The sequence below is a fragment of the Squalius cephalus genome (assembly GCF_949319135.1).
Source record: "Squalius cephalus genome assembly, chromosome: 12".
In the NCBI taxonomy this organism is placed as follows: domain Eukaryota; kingdom Metazoa; phylum Chordata; class Actinopteri; order Cypriniformes; family Leuciscidae; genus Squalius; species Squalius cephalus.
The window spans coordinates 28,777,765-28,803,895 of NC_137133.1; the positions used below are offsets into that span (position 1 = coordinate 28,777,765).

Genomic DNA, 26,131 nt, shown 5'->3' on the forward strand with positions numbered 1-26,131 from the left:
CAAGTGTTGGATATAATGATGTACTAATTGTATATCATGTAAAATATCTCACATAATTTTTGTTTGGTTGAGTTTAAAATTATGCAAAATAACATACAAATATGAATGTGTGCATGTGTATATAGCCTATATTATATAGCATATGAGTGTGTGTGTGTGTGTTTAGCCAACTCTATCGACATATAAATAATTGTGCGCGTTTTTTTTATATCCAAATGTATACAAAGATGTATAAATAAACATAATAATGTGTTACTTTTAATTAGACATTGTTATTTGCTGCTAATTTCATATATAATCCCAATGAGTACCACGAACTAATACAACGTATTCATATTTTATTTATTTATTATTTTGCGGGGTCTCCTCGGGATTTCTCTTACTGTAGGGTGGGGCTCTGTTGAGAACTGCCTCCAGCGGTTGGACAAGAACAGTTTTGTCTAGTAAACTCTTGTTAACGCTTTAACCAGCATCTGTCTGCTCGGAGAACAGGTTCATCCATCCAAAATAGATATTGCACTTGGTTTAAGAATATCTCCGATTATGAAATGTTTTTGCTAAGCATTGGCGTGGCGCGTGAAAGTTGATGGTGGGCTGCCTCTCAAAGTTCTCTAGAGTTGTTCAAACAGGAGAAGAGATAGGCTATAATGGTTCTTCAACGAGACGAGCTTCAATGAAATAATGTAAGTAACTTTTCTTTAACTTCCTGTTTGTTTCTTTGTGAAATGGGAAATTCGGACTATATCTAATATATAAAAAAATATATTTTGGTTTTCACTGTTTAACGTTCGCTGGCAATAAGGTCTCTGATTAGGTAGCTTTTGTGATAATAGAATTTGACCAAAAGGAGATTGGCATCCTTTGAAAAGTTCAAAATATCGTCTAAAATTAATCGTAATAATAATACAATTAGAAACAGTGATCCTTGGGACAGCTGCGTGTTTTACCTATATCTTTATTTTGATTGTCAACTCATAAATGGAAAGCGCACATTGTTTGTTTGTTGGTGTAATTGTGCATATTTTTGTTGCACTTTACTTACTGTTTTGACCAGTGAAGTGAAATATCCATGCCCCAAAAGAATGGGTGTCGCATTACAATGTTGGTGGGCAGATGAATTGCTTATTGGACTTTTAGATGGCCGCAAATAAAACTGTAAACAACTAAATAGTATTTAAAATGTCTACGTCTAAATTATAGCTTCCACTCATAGTCTGTCTTTCTAGGTGCCTGCCTACACGTATAGGCTACAGCGTTTTTGGGCGATTAGACATTTGATGCCCGACTGTTAACTTGATTTTTAGTCACAACCATGAAGTATATAATGTGGAATTTCTTATGTCATTAGATGAGATGAGCTCATGTCAGAAAAAAAATGGGAGGATGATAAATATTCAATTCACCTGTAGTGTTGACAAGCTGTGGTGTTTCTGAAGTTAATAATCTCTTATAGTCTTGCTGTATTTTCAGTTACTTCTAAAGGTTTCACTTTGTAATTCATTAGGGGTTGTTATCAATGCATTTCTTTTGTACAGTTTTATATTTCGGAATTCCCAAAGCTTTAAAGTCTATATTAATATTAGCATTATGATTTTTGTGAAGTCTTAGGCTTAATACCAAAATGAATACCAGAAGGCACTGTTTCTGCTTTTCCAACTCATTTTTTGCCATGATGAATCAAGTTCTTTATGCTGTTTGCAGGGTCCCCTGAGTCGCTGACCCCATTCATGTGTATTTACATACGCTTAGAGGAGCGTTCTGAACATTATTCATATGTTCTATAATGTCATGTATTACATGAATTTTATATAATGGTCTAAATAAATGGCCTCATTCTGATCACTGTGGCGACAAATGCTCCAACTTTTACAGAGTTGCTGTGAGGCTGTTTATTTAAGGCTGAAAAATATGTAGTAACATTCTGATTTGTAACAATGATTTATTTCAGGGTGTTGACTTACATTCCTCTTACATAAGATTATCTTCTCATTTAAAGGGATCGTGTCCCTTTAAATTATATTATTCCACCATTGTGGCCTGCTAATGAATGCAATTGATGGCATGTTGTGGTTGTTTAATAAAATATGAATTCAGGGCCCTATCTATTGTTCTGCTGGCTGATTCTGCCTTTGCTAAACTGCACTGTGGGCTGGAAATAGAGATCTCCATTATCTTTCGACAATGGTTGTTGAAATGAAACAAGATCTCGGGACCTCACACAGGATCTTGTAACTTCACACACTTCTAGTCTTGGCAACAAAAGCTTTCAAACTGAGGTGTTATTAACCATAGTATCAAATGAAGCATTGCGATAATCTCATTATAACATACTCTGTCCCAGATGGAGGGAATTTTCCATCCATTTGATATAATGAAGACATTTATCACTGTAATCCTAATGTAGATGAACAATGCCCAATCAAACATATAATGTCTTCATCAGATGAGGTCTCTAGTGGTTATCATCTCCCACTGGAATCTTCATTTTCCATGAACTTCTGATAATGCCTCAACAGAACTTGTCTTCTTGGAAGCAGATTTCAGACCAGGGGTTGTTTATTAATGTCCCCAATTTCAAATTTTGAATGTGTTTTGTAGTGAAATCACAGATATGTGCAGTTGATTCGTCTGAGATTGATTTTATGGATTAGTGTTGCATGCTTTGTAGATTTTCTAACTAAGGTTTTACAGCTTGATGCAGAAGGAGAACCGTTTTAAGTACTTTTTATTCTTTAGTTCTATAGAAAACCATACATTTTCTGATGCTTCAAAGAACTCTGAAACCGATATTCTGAGATATTTTTCATAGATGTAACATCAAGAATGTTTTTTTAACCACAGCCAACTCAAGAACCCTATAAAGCAAAAAATGTTCTTGATCTATATTACAAATAACCATTGAAGAACCTTTAAGTATGTTGTTTATCTGCTTTTCTTTCCAGTAAAGCCTTGGATTGCTGTTTTTGCAGCTAGCCAACTGTGATCAAAATTTCTCAGAAGCACTATTAAAGCTTTAAAGAGAGCAGGGACACCTGGGCAGTGCTCAGTACAGTCCATTATTGTGGATCTGAAGCACCAATAGTGATCCATTCTGAACAGCAGTCATTGCTTTTAATGTGTAGTAGGCTCTATCGTATATGTCAGTATCCGCAAGGACATTGGAGTTTGTGTATTTTAGGGTTAAACATCGTTTGATAATTCAGTCACCCTCATGTTGTTCCAAACCGGTATTACTTTATATCTTCTTGACTTTATCACTTTGTAGAACACCAAAGAAAATATTTTGAAAAATGTCAATGAAAGTTTTTTTGGACCCCATTGACTTTTGTGTTCCACACAGTTGTGAGTAAATGATGACAGAATTGACATTTTTGGGTGAAGTCCTTAAAACGAGAGAGTAGTTTTAAGCATTAACATATTAATATGTTAACACATTTTACATGCAAGAGCAACACTCCTTTTTAATAGATAACACACTGAATATAAATGGCTCTCTTGTGTTTTTCTAGTTTCCCGTCGATCCAAGTTATGCTTTGTAAATAGTGGTGTACCTCTTTTGTAAACCTCACCGTCCGTGATCTTTTTCAGCAAACTTCTTATGGCTGACGTGGGAGAGTGATTAGTCATTATGTAATGGGGCAGCTTTTGGATGGCTGCGGTCACTGTTCTGACAAGAAAAAAAATATTTCCATGCCACAAATACATAATTTAAACCTTCAAAGTTCTCCCAAATTATAGACGCATGAATAAAGATATTGTACTCCTGTGTGTGAGAGAAAGTGAGAAAAGTTTATGCGTGAAGTTTATGCTAGTTGCCGTGTATGACGACGTGTTTTGAGTCAGTGACTAAGAAAACCAGAAAGGAATAACAGTTCATGGTGCTATTTGCATTTTGTACAAGTAAATTCGAACGTGTTTTTTTAAACATCCATTGCGTCAAAAGTTTATCCCGGCCTTAACTGCAGTCCATTTAATGAAACCTCTAATGCAATTGTGGTTTTCGTGTATTTACACTATACTAAAATTACATATAAGTAATAAATGAAATTGTGGTTTTGTTTCAAAATTTATTTTGCTTAATCTGATTGGCAGGATTTCGTTCATCAGCGGTCGGTGGTGGAGATGGAAGTTCCAGAATGCTCTCGCAGTTTTCCTGCTGTTGAACTGCTTTTTGACTACAGGTAAAGGAGCTCTGCAGATATAAATGTAAAATGTTCAAATGCAAATGGTGTGTTATCTGGAAATGTAAGCCGTAGTTTTATTCTGAACTGATTTGATATGTATATTGCTCATCATGCTAATCAACATTGCTTCCATCTCATTAATTCACCTTTTTCTCTCTCTTTAATGCTTTATTTCATATTTTCAGTGGCTCATTTCAGTGATTCTCTTTTCATTTTCTATATGTACATTTTTTAAATGTTCTCTTAGCTTCCTTACATTTGGACTTTGTCACATTTCTTGCTCTTTGCCTTTATCATGCTTTTGAAAATCACCTTTAACATGCTTTTATTGTCCTTTTCCTTGCATTTTTGTAGGCTTAGAAATCACAACTGTTATACGTGAAAATATCTTAGTCATAAAAAGAAACATCAATTTTTTTATTTTTTTTAAAGAAAGAAAAAGCCATAATCGGTTTATAGTTGAATAATGATCCTACATATAATCCTAAATGTATCAATAAAAGCTCTGTCAGTGTGCATTGGATGGTAAACTGTGTACCGTGCCTGCTTCTGTTTGTTGGCAAGCCATTACGCGCAACATTTGTAGTTGTTTTTGTAAAGCTGACATAATTTCTGTTACGACAGATACTGTTACTGAGATGGAGTTATTATTATTATTCAGACATGTTATTAATGATTTCAGCACCAACATGGATTTGCTCTTAACTGGCGGCTCAAATCCTTAATCGGTCTGTTGTTGCTGAATTTAAGTTCCTTGTGAGCTGCATATGAAAAGCATGTGTCTTTTTAATATTAGTCGCATACCGCAGCTCGCCTGATTTGTTCGTACTGTTATATTGGTCCAAGTAGGAACATTTATGGTCGTTGGATGCCTGTCAGAAATGGTTTAGAGCAAAGATCAGATTTAATGCTGGGAATCAGCATCAGGGAAATTTCTAAAGTGCTTTAATAGTTTAAAAAACGGACAACCGAGAGCTAATGCTCTTTCTAAACAATGAAATTCAGTTTATTTAAGCCACGGCATAACAGAATAATGTTACGCGTAGAAGGCCAATAGCAATTTTTAGCACCATATTAGGATGGTACGCCTCTCATAGGCATTCTAGACCTCATTTAAATCACGCCTACATCAAATGTTGCTCAAACTTGGAAAATTCTCGATGGAATAATTTGTTGATTACTGTAGATCTGATTTGTCACATTCTGTAAACAACGCGCACAGACTCTAGATTCCAGACAGGGAATCTTTACTGTCCTAGTGCAAGAGCTTGTTATTAAAACCAGATGTGATTATGGGCTGTGGAGGGAACAACCCCTTTGTGCATAAGTTTACAATATGCTGTTGTTGTTTTTCAACCGCAAATGTACACTCAACATGTCACATGTTTGTTCTACGAAACCCTTATTTTTCTGCCATGCTTCATAAGCCAAGGAGCCATGGGTGTGTTTATAGAATTTATTCTCTCTGGATCTTTGTAGAACAGCCGCTCCGTGTTGATCAAGAGCAGTGCGCTTAAGTGATGGACCCAATTAAGGAATAGTTCCCCCAAAAACGAAAATGATCTTATTTATTCCATCACCTCATTCCAAACCTTGATTGCTTTTTTCTTCCTTCCATAAAACACAAAATGAGATGCTGGGAAGAATGACCAAGCTTTTTTTTTTCATCCAAAGTCACTTCACAACAGTGCATTTTATTTTATTTTATTTACTTTTATTTATCTTTTTTTTTCCCCTGTCATGAATAAGAATACAACTGGTACATGATTGTTTAATATTTTGTCACAACTTAATTTAATTGTGTTCAATCAACCTAATATATTTAAAACTGAAGTTTACTTAATTAATTTGTGTGAAAACTACATGAATCATTTTTGTTGACAACTAACTGGGCAGTGGATCTGTAGTTCCCAGCATGCTTTGCAAGGGACTGCATTAGGAGGGTAAATTTAGGGATTAAAGTGTTATTTAATGTGTTTTCTGTAAATGGAAAGATGTTGTTAGTTAATGTTAGTGTTTAATATTCAGTTATGTTAGAAACATAGAGGACTTTCTGTAATGATTTTGAATTTTGTGGTTACCATTATGCAGAAGAGTGGCGACTGTGTTTAGCTTAGGGCTGTGGGCACTCAGTATACACTATACATGCATTAAACCTCTTTCGCAAAGTGGTTTTAATTTAAGTGAACAAAATTAATTAATTAATAAATTTTGAACACTCAAAAGCTATTCTTTGAATTCATGTAATTAAATCATGGAAAGGATTTCCACGTGATTAAATGGCTTTCTTTCAGCATTAAGCACTTTTGTTAGGCTAACTTAAATTGCATAGATTGGATCAACTTTATTAACTAGTGTAATTGTACTACTGTAAAATAAGTTGGATTCAACTATATTTAATTAAGTTGAATGCAAATTAAGTAAATTAGTTGGTCCAAAACATTGCAAATTAGTTGGGCTGACACTATTAAATTAAGCTGTGCCCAACCAAAGTAAATAAGTTGAATCAACCTTAATAAATTAAGTTGACCCAACGTAAATGGAATAACAGAATTGCATAATGCTGAAATAAAGCAAGTTAATCATGTGGAAATCCTTTCCATGATTTTTTTTATGTTCATTCAAAGAGTTATTTTTTGAGTGTAATACAGGCATCTGGCATGACAGAGAGGTGAGTAAATGATGACAGGATTTTCATTTTTGGGTGAGCTGTTAATTGACTCTTGGCAGATAAATGCGGCACACCTGAGGTACAAAGACAGCAGGTAAACTGCCAGGAGAGTGAGAGAAATGAGACCCTTCAGGATTAAAGCTTTCACAAAATGTGACGCTGCTGAAAGGGCTATTTTAATCTCCCGGGTCTTTTTTAGCCTGAGATCCGTGACGTGTATCTGACATTCCATCTTTTGGCATCTTTACTAAGCGGCCTTCTTCTAAAAGGACATTTTGAGATCAAAGCTCTTCTTTTCTCCTGTATAATCAGGCATTCTTTCATTGACCTTCACTTCTTCAGCAGTCACTTCTCAACACTGCTAAAATCACATCATATCAGCAGCTTGCTTGTTTGTTTGTTTGTTTGTTTGTTTGTTTGTTTAGTTAGTTAGTTAGTTTTGTTCTGTCATGAATAAGATAACAACTGTATTTCCAAAGTGTTGATGATGAAAAATACCAAAAAAATAGGACATAAATAGCTTACACTTTGCTGTTGTAACATATTATTACTTTCCTTAAGTGTTGTTATTATTATTTTTCTCTGCAAGTGTTTATTTCTGTGTATCACTATAGTGCAAGAAAGTAATTCAATGAAACTGGTGCATTTTCCAATTTGATAAAGTGATTTTAAAGATTTTTAAGCATGACTTTTATAAAATTTTAAAGTCACCATTAAACAGAAGTTGTGACCGACTTTACCTCAGTATTGTGACGTACTTTCCGAGTGAAACGGAATATTGAATGAGATAAATAAAGGGCGTGGCTTGTTTTTTAACGCTGGGAATTGATTGGATCGCTGTCAAAGCTCGCGGCAGACTGACAATTGGAGAGGATGTTATACCCAAGCCCTCAAACTGACGTCATCAGAGAAGGAAGGCCATTCTTGAGGGGAAGATTTCAAACAAAGATTACAAAGGCAAAAAAATTATAATTTGTGAATCAACTTAGTGAAATTACTAGTCTTGTGGTGAACAATTCATCCAAGTAAATGGTGTCAATTTTGATTGAGTAAGATTTTTTAATAAAATATAATGTTAATAAATTGCATTGTGCCATCTCAAGTTAAATTAATATATTTGAATATATGTGTGATACAAGGCCGTAACACATTGGGGGGGACCAATTTTTTATAAAGCATAAATAGAACAGTGAAGGAACTCATAATTTTGAACTATTTGCAAAGAATATTTGCATTAATTTGCATTAAAATATAGTACTTTTATTTGTATGCCTTATATGTTGAAAACGTAAAACATTTTTATCCATTCACACTCAGTTAGGAATTACTTGAATCACATAAGTGCATATTTTCAATTTAAAGCAGCCATATTTGAGTTAAAAAGTTGAGTAGTGTGCATCACTGGATGTTACTGTCTGTCGTTTAACATTTCTATCGTAAAACAGTTGGCATATTAAATGTTTCGCTATTTACATCTTACCTCACTCTTTCAACGTCAAACTGACACTTCGCGCTGGAATTCATGCTCTGCTTCTGTGAACGGTAAACCCTACATTCTTTGATTTGATTGGCCATCTCAATCAATTTGACTTCTATGAGCGCTGTTAGACCACTGATAAGACTAACAATCTAACTTTTGTTAGTTATCAGGTATACATGTTTAAGACATTTTTATGTATATGAAATAGACAAATTGTAACCGTTTTGTAGAATTACCCCACTAGTAAGTAAATGACCTTTGAGTGGAGTGATCCATGTCTTGTTTTGTACAGTTTGTGCAAATAGGATCATTAAAAATAGCAGGTGACGTGTTTGGTCCCTCTGACGCAGTATTGAGATGAACCCGTCCTGGGTGGGAACCAGGATCTGAGCAGCACACGATGCTTTGCCAGGTTAGACCTGTGGCTTCTGTAGCACAGTTGGTCGTGCCTCTTTTTACTGTGGCCCACTCCGACAGCTTTGCACACATCTATAAAACAGCAGGATATTCCAGTAGCGTGATTCCGTCCAATAGTGATTTCAGCCTCTTTCTGCAAAACACTCACAGGCCACTTGTCAAAAGCTGATCCCATTCCTTGCTTGTTCAAACCCCTGGCATGATGGCGGAAAGAATGATCTTTTTTCCCCTCACCTCTTTCTTTGTTTTTGCTGGACAACCGTTACAAATTTTCCACCATTTTCTGTCCCAGGTGTGTCGATGGGGTCTTGTTTGTGGCAGGTTTTGTAGTGACCCAATTCAGACTGGTTTGACATTCTGATTTGTGTGGTGTATTTGATCCCCCAGAAGGGACCAGAAGAATGCAAATGTGTAGAAACCTTAGCTTACACTTCAATAAAATGGGTCTGCTATACATTTACGAAGTGTTGTTTGCATGTACAATGTCTGCTGGCTTTTCACGAGAAATGAAATAAAAAATGAGGCAGTTATAAAATGTATTAGAATCTATTTAGTTTAATTGTTTTATGGTTTACAACTACCAATGACACAGCCAAAGATAATTTTGCCTTGGAGCCCTAACACGTAATGTGTTATACTTTATTAAATTCCGAGTAACTCTTCAAATGTTGTTTTTATTACATATTTTGACTAATTTAGTTTCATTTAAATTTGGCTTGAATGCTGGCACAGGGCTATGGGAAGCGAGCACTAGTCTTTCCTAATGGTTTTTTTTTTTTTTTTTGTTCATTAAAAAGCTATCCGTTAATGCTGTTCAATTAGCAAACTCGACCTGAGGCACATTGTAACACTTTTGCAAGAATTGTGTGTTCAATTGAATTGTGTATAGCCCTATTCGCACTGGATTAGTATTACCTGGTAACCTCTAGTCATTTGTAATAATTGCAGAGGTTGTCTGTGATCTTAATCCCGTGGGAATCGGCCATGTCTGTAATTTGGAAAGTAAAATTTCCCCCGCAAATGACATACCATATTTCACTGAACACAGGTCCTGTGATAATGTAAGTCCCGTGCGAATCGGCATCTCTGTGATTTGGCGGGGGTCTTATATAATTTTTTCAAGATTTTTGTTTCCTGTGCGGCTTTTTATCCATCTTTTGCGAAGAATGGAGGCTGTGTTGGAGTGTTTTGATAGTATTTTGGGTGCTGGGTTATATCGCTATACACCATACAACTATACAATTTGCAGAAAGCGAAAGCTGAAAACCATCAGAAGAGCGAAAACAAAAAGAATGATTTGATTGAGATTTGGATGACATGTATGCAGCATGCGGTAAATAACATTCTTCTGTTTAGGATATTTCATACAGCTAGACCTATAACGACAAGACATTTCCAAGCAATAGCCCATTGACATCATATCAGGGAGATATGTCAGTAAATTTGAGTAAAACCACAGGCTTCGCTTATCCCGTGCGAATGCGCCACATGAAATTCAGATGTGGGGAGGGTAATTTCTAAATCACACGAGGTCCCCAGATAACACTAATCTAGTGCGAATAGGGCTTATGTCAGTAATTTGTATACAGATGGCTTTTTTAGAGTTCAGTAATGTTTAACTTTCTGCAGTGTATAGCTCCTTAAAGTCATAAGAATATTTAAGATGGTTTAAAATGATTTAAAATAAGACCAATAAACTTTAACATAAGCTAAAACAACAAAATTAAGATAATTTAATTCACCCCTCAACAACTGCTTTGCTTCCTTTGAAGAACCAGGGATCCCAATACCTTGAAAAACTTGGATATAAGGTAGAAAACTTGTGTAAATCCTTCTAATTCCATGGGCATTTTAATATATTTTATATATATATATACACACACACAGTATATATCCTTATTCTTATTATCCAGCAAATCACAAACAACTTGAAGAGCCATGCCATTTATACCAAAAATGTATATCAAATTTGTTAGAGAGTAAACAAATGTCATAATTAGCAAAAATAGTGATAATGGGCATCTTTTGAGTCTGTCAATGCTTTTAGATGTCAGACCACTTCTGACAGAATAAGAGAAGAGAAAAGTGTGTGGTTTTGGCATCTTGACAGTTTGGATTGAATTGTAAGTGGTCTGAAATCCAGCCTCTATTTCAACTGTCCACTCTGGTGAGCTCAAGGCATGTAACGACTCAGGTCTCTGAAGAGAGCGCAATCTGTGGTTTAAGTTGTGTCCCCTTTAACAGAAGATCATTTTCCCTTTCTAGGGTGGATGCCCTTTATCATTCTATTAGAGCAGTTCTCACGATTAAAGTATAGTCTAACTTTATTGTTCCCCACCTGGAATCTGTGTAAACCATCAAATCCCAAATTCCCTGTTTCTCCAGAGGTTTGATTACTATACCTGTTAGTTTAAAACCAACTACAATGAATACTCAAAACAGAATTTTTTGGGGCCATGCCTGAATGTTTTTTTAATGCGAAGAGTTTCAAAAATTTCATGCATGGAAATTCAATTTTTTCACACACATTGTAAATCATTTAAATTAGTTTGTCATTTAACTGTTTGAATGGCTTAACCCTCAGTAATGTTTGTTAACGTACATCAAACTTGTCCTTAGGGAGCCACTGCATCTTGAGAAAGCTTAATCGCTCAGCGTTGCTCAATTTGCCAAAAAGTGTTGTGGTTTTTGCTTATGTGCTGTTCGGGGCAGCATGAACAGAGGCCATTGTCTCTGAGTCAAGTCTTTTTCCCAGTGGGTTGAAGTCTTTATGTCTGAGAGTCGACTTGAGGGATCTGAATGGGTTATTTCACCCAAAAATGAAAATAATTGTTATCAGTTACTTACCCTCATGTCATTCCAAACCTGTAAGACTTTCGTTCATCTTTGAAACACAAATGAAAATATGAATGAAATTTTGACAGTCCCAGCAACTACCACTTTGTTGCGTCAAAAAGTTCATAAAGAGATCATAAAACTAATCAATATGAATTGAGCGGTTTAGTCAAAAACTGGATTGCTTTATATGATGAACAGATTTAATTAACCCTCTGGGGTCTAAGGTGTTTTTGGGGTCCTTGAGATGTTCTGACATGCCCTGACATTTTTGCTTTTTTTAGTTGCTTATAAACATATTAATGGCAAAGGTGTAAATTCACTCTATATAGCACAAACAGGGCTACCATCATATGTGAGCACCATGCATGTACATGTTTTCATTTTTGAGAGAATAATGTTTATGCATGGTTATTGAAAAAACTAAAAACTAAAGTTTCTGAAATAAGGCCATAAAACACATTCTAAATATGTGTCAATAAGACTTGTGACTAATGGATGTCATCGCCTAGAGTTTTTTCTTCAAAATGATGTGAAAATTATCCTGCCTAATCATTCACATAACACAATGCATTGATTTAAATTTTGCAAAACACTTTCTGTCTGGAAAGGCAATATGCGGAGTGGGCGTCAACGATCATGGTTCGCACCTGGAGACAATGGGGCCCGCATACTTAATGAGCCATTCATTCAGGTGTGTCACAAGAAAGAATGCAAGAGCAACAGTTGGAAGCATCTAAATTTTTTTTTATTTTTCCACAAATTGTGCTTGCAAATTGGCCTATAATATCAAAAGGAAAACATGTCTAGTAATTGTGCAGTTAATTCTCATACTGTATTTTCAGTTTTGGAATATTTATCCTCTCCCCAAATTTGTCACTAATAAAACACAATAAAAAATTATTTTAAAGAAAAGGCTTATATTTGCCTTTTATTAGTTTGTTTACATCTACCTTGTATTTTTTTTTATTAAAAAGGTTACAATTACAACAACAATTCAAGTGTAATCTTTCTTTGTAAAAACTAAAGTATACATTTTATCATACATATTTTAAAGTTAAGGATTCATTACTTGAATATAGCCTAGGCTACATTGGAATAAACACTATAACTTATTATTTGATTATTTTTGACAAAACATACTATATTTAACATATGAGCAAAAATTGGCAAACAAAAGCTCATTTGAGGTGGCAGATATTTTACAGTAAAAATGTATAATCTATCCAAAACTAATCAATGAAATGTTGTCTTTCATATGTCTGTAACATAGTAACTTTCATTTTTATTATAAGAAATATAAATGTTAATTTGCAGTTTAATACGTTGCTTATACAAATACATTTTATTTCAACATATTTCACTCGATTTTTACTCAGTAGCCTATAGCAATACAGTTTGCTAAAAGCGAAACATTCACAGACAGAAACGATTCAAATTTAAACCGTCTTTTGCCAGTTGTGGTAAACAGCGGCATCTCTGCCGTTCATTCATTCATTCATGCACAGATACGCACCGCACTTGAGAATGAAAAAAAACGTACTACATTATTCCATAGCCTCGGATCTGTTGCTCCTCGTACTTCTGAGGTAAATTTTCCATTATAGTATTATTCCTCACAGCGCTGCGAGACTGTGTAAACAAGTACAATGATCGGATGTGTTTTCTCGAGCTGATGTGGGCGTTCACAGTTTGCGTGGATTGCCTCAGTCATTTGCGTTTGAATAGTGCGCGCTCTCCAGGGCGGGGTCACATTACATCTGAATGAGCTCTAATTAGCTCGACTGGAATCGCTCTCTTTTAATACAGATTTCACAAGCTGAGAATATTTGTTTTTTATATAAATTACTTCATTTAAAAGAAGAGAATTCAAGCTTCATGCCTGTGTGTCTGTATGCCTGTTTGACTGAGTATTCGCTGAGTTATGGTTCATTTTCGGACGCGTTTCAGAATTGACTACACTGACAGAGAGAAAGCAGAACTCGCATCATGTTTATTTTTCTTTATTTGGCGAAAAGCATAACACTTTGTTTTTATTGTGAGTATACACAAAAATAATACACACTTAACAGGATCGATTGATGTATAACACAAGCATATAAGATAAAAAGTAATATTTTATTTTATTTTATTTTTTTCACTGATAAGGAAAAAAACGAGCCTATCGCGCCGGCGCGATAGCCGACCTCAGGGGGTTAAGGCTTTTATTCACATATAAACATTCATCATCGAACATAAACAGAAGCTCAACCGTACTTGCTGGATGCGCGAGAACAAACCTCTTGCAGAAGCTCAAACATGCTGCGTAACACAAGTATGAACCTCAGTGGTTCTTGCGAAAGCTCAAACGTTGGTGCTTAACACGAGAATGAACCTCAGTGGTTCTCGCACGTCAAGCAAACATGTTTGAGCTCACATATAAAGCAATCGTGTCTTCAGAAAATTTTGACTTAACTACTTAATTCCTATGGATTCGTTTTTGAGTGGTAGTTGTGCAGACTGTCAATGGAGGGACAGAAACCTCTCATATTTCAAAGATGAACAAAAGTCTTACGGTTTTGGAACAAGGATAGGTAAATTATGACCGAAATTTTTTGGTTGAACTAACCCTTTAAAGGGTTTGGTTGGAGATGTTGTTGACATGTCTATCAAATGGTTAAATCGCAGTTCAGGATTTTAGGTTGTCTTTATGGGATTCCAAAAGTTATTCACTGTATCTCGACCAGCCCTGATATCTTTTCTGATAAATTTCCCTCTCATTTTGTCCCTGTCGATGCACTAACCCGGTGGCTGTCTAAACGCATCTTCCTGTCATCTGATTTCACTCCTGTCCTTGGCCCTTTGCTAATACCTCTGTCCTTCGGCCATGCAACGTAAAGTGACATGTGACCTGTTTGCTTGCAGTAGCACAAAGCTGCCAGACTAGCGTCAGCTGCAATGTGGTGCTCACCGACTCCCAGGGCTCTTTTACCTCCCCCTGCTACCCCAATGACTACCCATCCAGTCAGGCCTGCAAGTGGACCATACAGGCCCCGACCGGCTTTATAGTGCAGATCACCTTCCTAGATTTTGAGCTCGAGGAAGCACAAGGCTGCATCTATGACCGCATCGTCATCAACACTGGCACGAGTGATGCCAAATTTTGCGGCTTAACGCCCAATGGACTAACTCTCAACTCCAGTGGCAATGTGATGGAGGTTTCCTTTAACTCAGACTTTAGTGTCCAAAAGAAAGGCTTCCATATCAGTTACAAGCAAGGTATGTTCATTACATGGCGAGCTCTGCACAGCATGGTTATTTATCTATTGTTTTATTATTCGTTATTTTATTTAATTAATGATCAATTTTAAGGAATAATTTAAATTATTAATACATATTATTTTATTTAATAATTTCATAAAATAAAAGAGTTTTTTGTTTAATAATTTGTATTAATTTATGCTTTGTATCCTGTTATGGTTTATCTCATGCTATTAATTATGTTTTGCTATGGTTTTGTGGCTTCAAAAAAAATTCAGATAATCGTTCCTGACGAGCGTGACAGCTGGAGCACGATGTTTTAATGTTATGAATAAACATCGGACTTCATAAACAGCAGCTTTATCAAGATTACATTGCTAAACTCTGCCGCTCTGTTTCATATCACAGCTGCTGCAGCATATAGCTTTGCCTTTCACTCTATCGGTATCATCGCATTGTGTTTTTATGACCACAGTCACAAACATTTAATCATATTAAGTTATTTATATTCTGCACTTCTCTCATTCTCTCAGTCTGAGTTTTCAGCCTGCAAATTGTTTTCTTAATCAGTATTTTTGTCTTGTTTTTGAGGATAAAAAAGAGATTATTCATTTGATTTTTTAAGATAATAAGGCTTGTTTTCAGATAATATACATTTTAAATACTTCATTTATATGTCATGCATGTTGGCATATAGTTGTTTTCTTCATAAACGTATGGAAACCTGTTTTCACCTCAGAGTAAATAGTAAAACGTGTACACAACCATTCAACCTTTGGGGTTAGTAAGATATTTTTAATGTTTTTGAAAAAAGTATTCTATTTAATCAAAAATGCAGTACAAACAGTACAATTTTGAAATATTACTGCAATTTAAATAACTGCTTTCTATTTTATTATATCTTGAAATTTAATTTATTCCTGTGATAGAACATTCCAAAAGTACAGCAGTTATTTGAAATAAAGGTAAAACATTTTTTACAATTATTTTAACATGATTTTCTGCAGAATTTTCAGAAAGACTTTGTGAAGTCACATTTGTTTCAGCACAGGAAGTTCATAGTGGGTGATAAATCTTTTTGTTGCAAAAAAATAAATAAAATTGATATCTATACACTTTTTTTCTAGGTGTAGCTCATTATCCAATAACAAGGGTGCCTACATAAATTGACATGTAGAAATGTGTTCACTTGTTGAAATCAAACAGCACAAAATCCTCCAAATGAAATAACAACCAGCAATAAATAACCTAAGTAATGAAGTCAGACATGTGGGAACGGACCCATTAAAACCCAGTAGCTTTTACATATAGAGACTGTATTTTCCAGTTTGAAAATGAAACACTTTTGAGATCAATCTCATTAACGTTCCGTGTTCGGCTAACCTGTTGCTTTTTCTGTCATCCTTAGATAGAAATAGACATCTGGTTATGTCAGAAAGCATCACAAATATTAGAGTGCAGGGACCTAATAGCACAACAAGAGATGTATTTTTCCATTCCGAATTGGTTATGGTTTTTATTGAGCCGGCCAACAGACACAAACTTCGGCCAATTTAAATGAAATGTGTCAGCAAATAGGACTTAAAAGAGGAGTTTTAACATTGCCAAAATAATATGACTTCCCAGTTTGAAAGAAGTTTAATATGCTTGTCTTAGAATGATTTCTTAATATAATGTTCCTGACAACCTTGGATGATTTCAGACATTAATGTTTCTCTTCTTTTCTCATGTGATGAAACGTATTATAAAACAGTTACTCTGTATTAGTTGATTCACGTTTGACTCACATTTAGACTCTTGTCCGGTTTAGCTGGTTTGGAGATCATAAAGAGGTTTGAATGAATGGTTTTCTATCCCACATTAACTAAGTATGTGCATTTGTGTCATGTTTTAATATCTAATGGTTTTTCACTCTTGCAGTGGCAGTGTCACTGAGGAACCAGAAGGTCACAATGCCAAACAGCAGCAAGAATACAGTGAGAGTGTCCAATTCAGTCTCCATTCCTGTTCTCACTGCGTTCACTGTGTGCTTTGAGATCGCCCGCACTGCCCAGAAGAGCACAGAGACCATCTTTACCTTGTCTGATGCTCATGGGACATCCATTTTGGCATTTGAAAAAACAACCAGAGGCATGGAGCTTTTCATAGTCGGTTCCTACTGTTCTGTAAACGACAAAATCACTAGCTCTGATATCACATCCAGCATGAAGCCCATCTGCCTCACCTGGACCAAGTCCTCTGGCTTTGTGGCAGTGTACTTTGAAGGCCACTATCTAGCCAACATCTGCTCAGCCTCTCTGGTTTACACCCTGCAGGGTGGGGGAACCCTCCAGCTTGCAGGAAAAGGGTCAAGCTCGGTCGATGTGGACGATCAGAATTTGGATGGCTTTGTTTACAATTTCCGATTGTGGGATTATGCCATGGCCTACTCCGAGCTCTCTGCCCTCACCTGTGATGATGTAGGTAATGTCGTTGATTGGGATCATCGGTTCTGGACTATCCCGGGCACTTACACGCAGACTGACAGCACACTCAGCTGCAGTGAGTATACTGTTTTAGCTATATTATGTGGATGCTGGTTTATGATTGATTAATTGTGAAATGTAAGGCGTTTACATGTGACATTGACTGTGCGCATCAACAAAATACGATTAGACTGATTTATTTGTCTGATGAATCTGACGATCTCATATTAGATTCATATTTTGTTGTATTTTCTTATTAAATTCACTGTCAAAAAAATCTAACATCCTAAAGACAGAGAAGTAAAAGTGCCTAATACATAAAAATCAGGGGTAGAAAGCATTTGAAAAAACATAAGCAAATACAGATACATTAGAAAGAAAAGGAAAATGTATTTATTTATTTGTTAGAGATGTTTTACACTAACAGAGAAGGCTTTGTCTCCCTGTGATCACAACAAACATGCACCCAAGTTTCATTTAAACCACATTCATTGGTGGTCAAAGAATGATTTTGATGACGTTCGAAAAAGTTGTGCACGGAAATGTTGTTTTGTTATGTGCACATTACCACGGAAATAATATCTAAGTGCTATTCTTCATCTTGCATGGATACGTTTCTGCTGTATTGGCATGCAAGTTGTAAATGCAATTCAGCCAAAGGATATCAAACTTTCTGGATACATATATGGATGGATGTTAATGCCAGGTTTGAAGGGGCCTTAGTTTGACCATTCCCAGTGGATTTTCTGATCAAAAAAATTCGGAAAGAATCTTGAGAACCAAATCTCATCCCGCTCCCGAAGACAGCACTTTAAAAGCCATTCAAATGCCCTCTAACTCCCAGTGTAGAGTAATGAGCTTTGGGTGGAAAAGCAAAGGCAGGAATGATTCACATGCATAACAAGCTTCACCAGGAACTGCTTTCATCCACTTAGCTTCGTTCCTGAAACTCTAGATACTCAGCACAGCTTGGGTCAGCAGCCCATGGAAAAAAAGTGTCGCTTTAAACCTTGCGCCTCAGATCAAAAGCATTAACTCACTAACTTAGATAGATAAAGCTAAATGTCCTGTGTGAACATTTGGTCAATGTTAGTCTTGGAAGTTCCAGATAACCTGTTGAATCGCCTATATATTCGAAGTCCCTTTTAAAGGCATTTCCTTGTCAGGAGGAGATAACATCACAGAGTGCATGGATTCAGTGTTCCTTCAGATAACAGATCAAATGCAAATCATTAGCAACAACATATTGTCTTTGTATGTTAACGGTGAACTTCAAAGCATAAGTCCACCTGTGAAAATGCTTGTTTAATTTTTTTTTACTTTACAAATTTTATTTCCAGCACTACAATTTGAGTGAAAATTTGTGTTGAAAAATAAGCATGAATTTCTTCTATTAGATTTTTCCCTCTTTTGCTCTGTAAAAACCTGATGATCATGCTATCCAGCATGATTTGAGAATGGTCTTAGATGATCATCTTTCATCAGAAATTTGTTTCCTTTTTTTTAAAGCAATTTTTTTAAACTATGGTGCACAATCTTAAATATTTGTCGTAAAATTCTTTTGTTTGATTTTTTTTTTAATCAAAAACTTTAAAACTATGGTTTACGATTTAAATTGAATTTTGAATACAAGATTTTCAATGTGGACTTCCACAGTATACCTGTGTATACTGTGATTTCATGTTTTCAAAGGTGTCAACATCACTCCGTTTCAAAGAAATGTATTCCTTTTGCTAGATATTGTATGCAACTTACTGAAATATCAGTGCCATGTCACTTGAATTGAATGCTTATGCTAACTGTAGTTTGGAAAAGCAACTAATTTCTCATCTTCTTTTGCAGTCTGTTACCCAAATTGCATTCACTTAACAACTTCAACTAGTGGTGAGTGTACTGCTAACATGCCTAATATGTGTGTAATTGCTTGCTTTTAGCTGTGAAGGTCAATGCTTCAGTGTTTTCCTGTACCTGAAGATGTTTTCTGGTGTACTGTCATGCAGACCTGGACTGGGACAAAAAATCGGCCCTGGCATTTTGGCCCAGATCTTTGCATGCCCTTGAATATGTATACCAACTCCTATTCCTTAAAACCACTAATGCCATGTAATGAGTGAGTAAAAGTTAACAGATGAAATAACTTTTCAAATTTTTGGTAAATCTATTGTGAGTGGACCTCTGTCCCTCTAGGGGTGTTCTCCCCCGTAAGAAGATGTTGTGCTTTTTAATGTTAAATTCATCAGTCTGGTGCACTTTGAAAGTTCAAAATTAAGAGCTCCAGCCCATATTCAATGTGCAAATTGAACAAAGAAAAACTCAGAAGTCTTTTAGTTTAAATTAGTGTAAATTAATCCCATGACAGTAATAGTCATATATTGTAAAACAAATGCACTGAAAAATAAAAGACACTTTCATAATTAGTTTTGTACTAATTTCTATACTTGAAAGAGATAAACACATGATATCTTTTATTTTGACAGAAACTGCATCAAGCTTTAATTTTGGCGGAAAACATGGTAGCCTAAAGTAGCCTAGTTCTGCTTACCGCAGTTCTCTACACTCAATATTTTCTCTCCTTATCCTATGAAGTATGAGATGTGTCGGCCCACCGGGAAAGTGCCCGGTCTGCCCGATGGCCAGTCCACCCCTGCTATCATGTCATTCCAAACTGTTATGACTTTCTGTGGCTACTTGCTTTTGAAGAACACAAAGGGTGGATTGTGAAAAAGACTCTGGAAGCTCTCTTCAATAGATGTGAACTGAACTGAGACTGAAGCCTCAAGCATCTTAAAGGATGCAAAAGCACCATAAGAAGTATCATACACTCCTAAAGGATTATTAGGAACACCTGTTCAATTTCTCATTAATGCAATTATCTAATCAACCAATCACATGGCAGTTGCTTAAATGCATTTATGGGTGTGGTCCTGATCAAGACAATCTCCTGAACTCCAAACTGAATGTCAGAATGGGAAAGAAAGGTGATTTAAGTAATTTTGAGCGTGGCATGGTTGTTGGTGCCAGACGGGCCGGTCTGAGTATTTCACAATCTGCTCAGTTAGTGGGATTTTCACGCACAACCATTTCTAGGGTTTACAAAGAATGGTGTGAAAAGGGAAAAACATCCAGTATGCGGCAGTCCTGTGGGCGAAAATGCCTTGTTGATGCTAGAGGTCAGAGGAGAATGGGCCGACTGATTCAAGCTGATAGAAGAGCAACTTTGACTGAAATAACCACTCGTTACAACCGAGGTATGCAGCAAAGCATTTGTGAAGCCACAACACGCACAACCTTGAGGCGGATGGGCTACAACAGCAGAAGACCCCACCGGGTACCACTCATCTCCACTACAAATAGGAAAAAGAGGCTACAAATTGCACGAGCTCACCAAAATTGGACAGTTGAAGACTGGAAAAATGTTGCCTGGTCTGATGAGTCTCGATTTCTGTTGAGACATTCAGATGGTAGAGTCAGAATTTGGCGTAAACAGAATGAGAACATGGATCCATCATGCCTTGTTACCGCTGTGCAGGCTGGTGATGGTGGTGTAATGGTGTGGGGGATGTTTTCTTGGCACACTTTAGGCCCCTTAGTGCCAATTGGGCATCGTTTAAATGCCACGGCCTACCTGAGCATTGTTTCTGACCATGTCCATCCCTTTATGACCACCATGTACCCATCCTCTGATGGCTACTTCCAGCAGGATAATGCACCATGTCACAAAGCTCGAATCATTTCAAATTGGTTTCTTGAACATGACAATGAGTTCACTGAACTAAAATGGCCCCCACAGTCACCAGATCTCAACCCAATAGAGCATCTTTGGGATGTGGTGGAACGGGAGCTTCGTGCCCTGGATGTGCATCCCACAAATCTCCATCAACTGCAAGATGCTATCCTATCAATATGGGCCAACATTTCTAAAGAATGCTTTCAGCACCTTGTTGAATCAATGCCATGTAGAATTAAGGCAGTTCTGAAGGCGAAAGGGGGTCAAACACAGTATTAGTATGGTGTTCCTAATAATCCTTTAGGTGAGTGTAGATGCAGTCCATATGATTGAAATTCACAGTTCAAGTCTTCTAACATCAGTACATCAGTCAGTATGTTAGCTCTGTGTGATGAATAGTCCAATTTCTTTAAAGTTATATTTTTGGATATATATTTATCAGACAGGATATAGTGTAGATGAGTCAGGAAGCAATGGGGAGGGGAGAGAGGAAACAACAGCAAAAGCACCTTGAGCTGAGACTCGAACACTGATCGCTTGAAGCACAGCTGCACCATATGTCGGAGCGCTGTTGCTCCGATGGATAGTCCACATTTAAGTTGTTATTTACTGATAATCATCTCCTTTAGTGAGCTGTTAACTATTTTGACTGGATCATTAAGTAACTAGGTTGAACTTGAGAATCGTATCTGTCATTTCTTGATTGAGTCAATTTGCCCTGTTTTGTGAACTGGATCACCAGATTAATTGAGAAGATCTGAATGAATTAGTCCTTCACACAACACACAAAAATATCACGATGCTATTTTAAAGGTGCATCTTTGTCATGTTGCTGAATGACAGTCCTTTTTTAGTATTTTTGAAAGAGTGGCCAGAATTTTTTTTTTATAAATTCTCCACTAAAGAAAGTCATACATGTTTGGATTGATTTATAAATAATCACAGAATCCTCTTTTTTTTTAGTGAACTACATTCTTTTGTTCAATTCGCTCATTTAAAAATTTTGCCATTTCAAAGGTAGAACTGTTCCAGCTAGCATTTCTTTACCTTGACAGGAGCATTATAAGACCCCTCTGCAAACTGCAGACAGTTAGACGCTGGAGCCTATGACACATAACTATTTCCTTTGCTCAGTTACAACCAGCTGTGCTTGTGATGTTGGCATGAAGTCAAGAGGCCCGTGAAGTTAAGCCCGGAGCAAAACTAATGCTGTCACTAATAAGCATGCTTTAAAGACGCTACGCTCCCCTCCCATCTCTTTCCATTGGCTACTCATGTGTTTCCCTCTCATCCTTTGACAAAATCAGTGGGGGATGGCGATCCCACCTTGCATGGAAACGCAGAACTGCTCAGTTTTTTCCCTTAACCTGCCTTTTAATGCAGAACTTCAAGATGATCAGAGACTCAGTGCTATAACACTAGACAGCCGCCGCAATGTGACGTCTCTGTTAATTTAAGAGCTCTTACATTTATCCTGCTACTTCATTCCTACGATGTGCTATGGATTAGTTTCACCTGGTTTGATTCAGTTTGATTCCTTTTTGATTCAAATTTGACACCTGAATCAAATCTTTTTGGAGTTTTTCACAAATGACTTGTCCTCAGATCTTAAGTCAGATTTAGATTGTACTTGAAAATGTCAAAATAATCAGCTTTTGTTGGAAACAATAGCATTTTGCTTTACATATCAAAACTCAAAGCCATCAAGCCACTGAAAAGGTGGAAAAATATTAAAACCTTCAAAATTATAAAACTTTTGGTCAGTGCTGCATGCTTACACATGCTCTGCTGACTAAAGTTTAACCAATAGATTTGATTTGCGAGTTGAGTTTTTCCTTTTCCAGATTGCTTTGCTTTTAAATTGTTCAAGATGTCGCGTCATGCATTCAAGCATGTTGTTTTGACACAGTCATAAATGATCAATTGGAAAGATCTGAAAAGAAAAACAAGATGGAATTTGGTATTTCACACATCCTTAATGGGTTTGTGTTGAGAAAAGGTGGCATTCCTGGGCCTCGATCAAACCAGCCAGTAGAACATTTCTGTCATTCAACTGTGGCGAATTATTAAATTCCACCTTTGAGTCGCTGATGTTCAAGTTTCAGCTTGGACATTTTGAGGTCACATTCCATTGTCAAAGCCCAGAGGATGGCTGGGAAATGTATGACACTTTTTCAGTCCAATTCTGGTCCTTAGTTAGACTTGACTGTCTTTTTATGGATGTAAAAGAGAATTATTATTTTTTTACAGTGTTTAGAGCTTAAGTCAGCTTTATATTGTATTTGTTGAACAACAATAATCTGGGGCTGCTGAAATTTATTTGCATAATATTTATTCCCATGTAGTAAAAAAAAATCCAAGTCTGCCCACTTAATTTTAGATATCTTTTGTGTGTTTGTAGATTTTATAGATATAATTTATATTTTATAAATTTAGTTTCAGTGTCACTTTAGATTTTTTTTTTTTTTTTTTTTTTTTTTTTCAAACATGTATTTATTTATAAAATGTCAAATGTTCATTTTCAAATCATTCATAGGTACTGCCATAGCAACTCTTTCCCCGGTAACCTCAGGTTGTGCCTCCCCTGGACTTGGCTGCCCAGGTAGGAAGAAATATCCTTATTATAACCTTTAATGCTGAACACATTCCTCAAAACATGTATTTGTTTCCTGGATAATTAGTTTACCCATTATAAACCATTCTCATCAAAGACTACCTTTTTTGTCGCATCTGTACGACTTTGCTATTTAAAGAATATTCCTTTGTATCTTATCGATTTCATTTATTATTTTTTAAACTGAGGTATTAAAAAAAAAACTTTTCTTGGAAAATTAAATATAATACTTAATTTGCAAGTCTTAGACCTTTAGTTTTGGGTAAGCATGCCAAACAAAAACAGCTTACCTTCTGCTCATTAAGACACTGCTAACCTGAACCTAATAAACATCCATCATCAGCAGGAAGCAATGAGAATCCTCAGGCTAAATGTCCTCAGTAATGTCCATTAAAGGTCATTGTCCCATTTTAACCATTTTGCTTCTTTCCCAAAGGTCTACTCAAATTTCTTTGCATAATATTTATTCCCATGTAGGAAAAAAAAAAGCACATTTGTGCCTAGAGATAGGACAGTCTTCTTTTAATAAAGTTAGTCTTCTAGGTTTAGAAATGTCTTGTTAACCTTTTCTTCTCATCATTTAACCACACTTCATCATTTATTTTTATTTTTTTTCATTTATGATATGCCTGCAGAATATCATGGAGCTAAAACATCTGTGCAGAGAAATCTATATTTGTTTATCAGTGTAAATAAAGTGAGAAGTTTCTGCGCATATCTCTAAAGTTGGATAGGGTTTTTTGGGGGTTAGGGAATCACAGGTTGCCTCCTTGAAATTCCATTATGATTAATTATACTTTACTGGTTATCGTATCTGAGGGGGAAAGAAGCATAGGTAAAAAAAAAAAAAAAAAAAAAAAAGATTGACCTATGTATTTCTAAGGACACACAAGGTAGTATTTAATCTCCTGGCTGTTTGTAGAAAATTACTAGTAACAGACATAGGAGCTAGCAGGAGAACATCTTCCTTTTCAGCACTTTGATAAAGGCAATGAAACTTTCAAGCTCTCATAATTCATTGTGCTAGTTTTCAGGGGATGCTGAACTTAGCAAGGGCAAGTAAAAAACAAACATATGTTGCCCAATTTTTCTTGACATAATAAATATATTTTTTTGTTGTTGAAAATGTCAGATTTTTTCATTTCTGGTTAATCCCTTTTTTACATTTTCATCTCACGCTATGCTTGTGATTCACATTGTGGTTAATTTGCTCCACAAGTTGTTCTTGCTTTTTTGGTTTAATTCTAACCGCCATTTAATGCCAGTGTGCCCTTCTTCCATCCCTGCCACCAGCAACATTAACTGTTACCACCGCATCCATTGCCACCACTAACATGATTCCTACTAATGCAACAACCCACGGTAAGCATTCACCTCTGCCTCCTCATCATTTTATGCCTGTGTTCCTTTTGTTTCATGAGAGTAATGTCTTTTGCCCAATGCAGAACAGGTGGTGTTCAACTCATTTGGAGAATATCCTTATTAGCTGCGAAAGTAATGTTCCATTTAGAAATAGAGGATGTTTTATTAATGCCAGTGGCCCTGTTCCAGAATATTTAATGACTTTTAAAAATTTTAAAAAGTAGAATTGAAATAGTGCCAACGAGAATGGTTGTTTTATATGACACATAATGTCCCTAGTTTTTTTCATGTAATCCTGCAGGGTTGTTTTAAAGTAAATCTGTCTGGTTGAAATGCTAATATCTGTCACATCATTGTCATTTACAAGTGATTTTTAAAGTTTGTAAGCAGTATTAACAATAATGTAGTAACAATGCAGTTGATTGTCTTCATTTGAATAGATGCTTAATGGGCCAGTTTACTTTATATAACTAGTTTACCCAACAATGGGTTTCATCATTTATTCATCCTTTTAGGAAGTGTTTAAATGATTACAGAAATTTTATGTCAAATGTCATCTGTCAAATAATTCACTGCATATTCCAAGTCAAATATAAAGTATATCTACATTTAAAAAATAAAATAAAAAAAAATGTTATGAAGCGAATGACCCAATAGATTTACTCTTTTTGAACTTTACATATGGATGCATGTCAGTAGAGCTCATTATCTCTCTATTTTCATCATCAGCTCTTACTACTCTTTCATACACAACTACTTCTAGCATGCCTCTAACCACAACTTCTGGTAAGCAAATATCTAGGTTTCATACTGTTTTATATTCTGTTTAATGAGGTATGATAAATGCCCGCACTAATACATGCGGGGCTCTGCCTCTTTATACCAACACTAGTTCTACTCACACCTACTACTAGTGCTAAAACAACAATTACAACATGTAGTATATTAATTGCCATTAATATACATATATGCTGTTTCATATTTCCGCACTAACCAAACTTTTAACATTGTCATGTCTATGTGTGCCATCATTAGCACCAACTACATCACCTTTAATCCACTCTAACTCGTCACCCATCAACCCTGGTAAGATATCACTTCTGCACAAGATATTTGATCAAATACCAATTTTATTA

The 26,131-nt window shown here is 35.9% G+C and overlaps 1 protein-coding gene across 17 annotated transcripts in view; it reads left to right on the forward strand.

Moving 5' to 3' along the window:
- Nucleotides 1-393: 393 nt before the first annotated feature.
- Nucleotides 394-26,131, forward strand: part of adgrg6 (adhesion G protein-coupled receptor G6) — a 46,854-nt gene continuing 21,116 nt past the window's right edge. For 5 of the 17 annotated variants that reach the window (XM_079888170.1, XM_079888179.1, XM_079888180.1 and 2 more), the window contains exons 1-9: nt 432-683; nt 4,093-4,181; nt 14,492-14,845; nt 16,748-17,368; nt 19,135-19,176; nt 23,556-23,621; nt 24,927-24,995; nt 25,725-25,781; nt 26,031-26,081. In XM_079888170.1, the coding sequence (XP_079744296.1) occupies nt 682-683; nt 4,093-4,181; nt 14,492-14,845; nt 16,748-17,368; nt 19,135-19,176; nt 23,556-23,621; nt 24,927-24,995; nt 25,725-25,781; nt 26,031-26,081 (1,351 nt within the window). In that variant the 5' untranslated portion in view covers nt 432-681. Of the gene's footprint in view, nt 684-4,092; nt 4,182-14,491; nt 14,846-16,747; nt 17,369-19,134; nt 19,177-23,555; nt 23,622-24,926; nt 24,996-25,724; nt 25,782-26,030; nt 26,082-26,131 lie in introns of all 17 variants that reach the window. The other 12 variants (XM_079888171.1, XM_079888178.1, XM_079888175.1 and 9 more) reach the window with 10 other exon arrangements.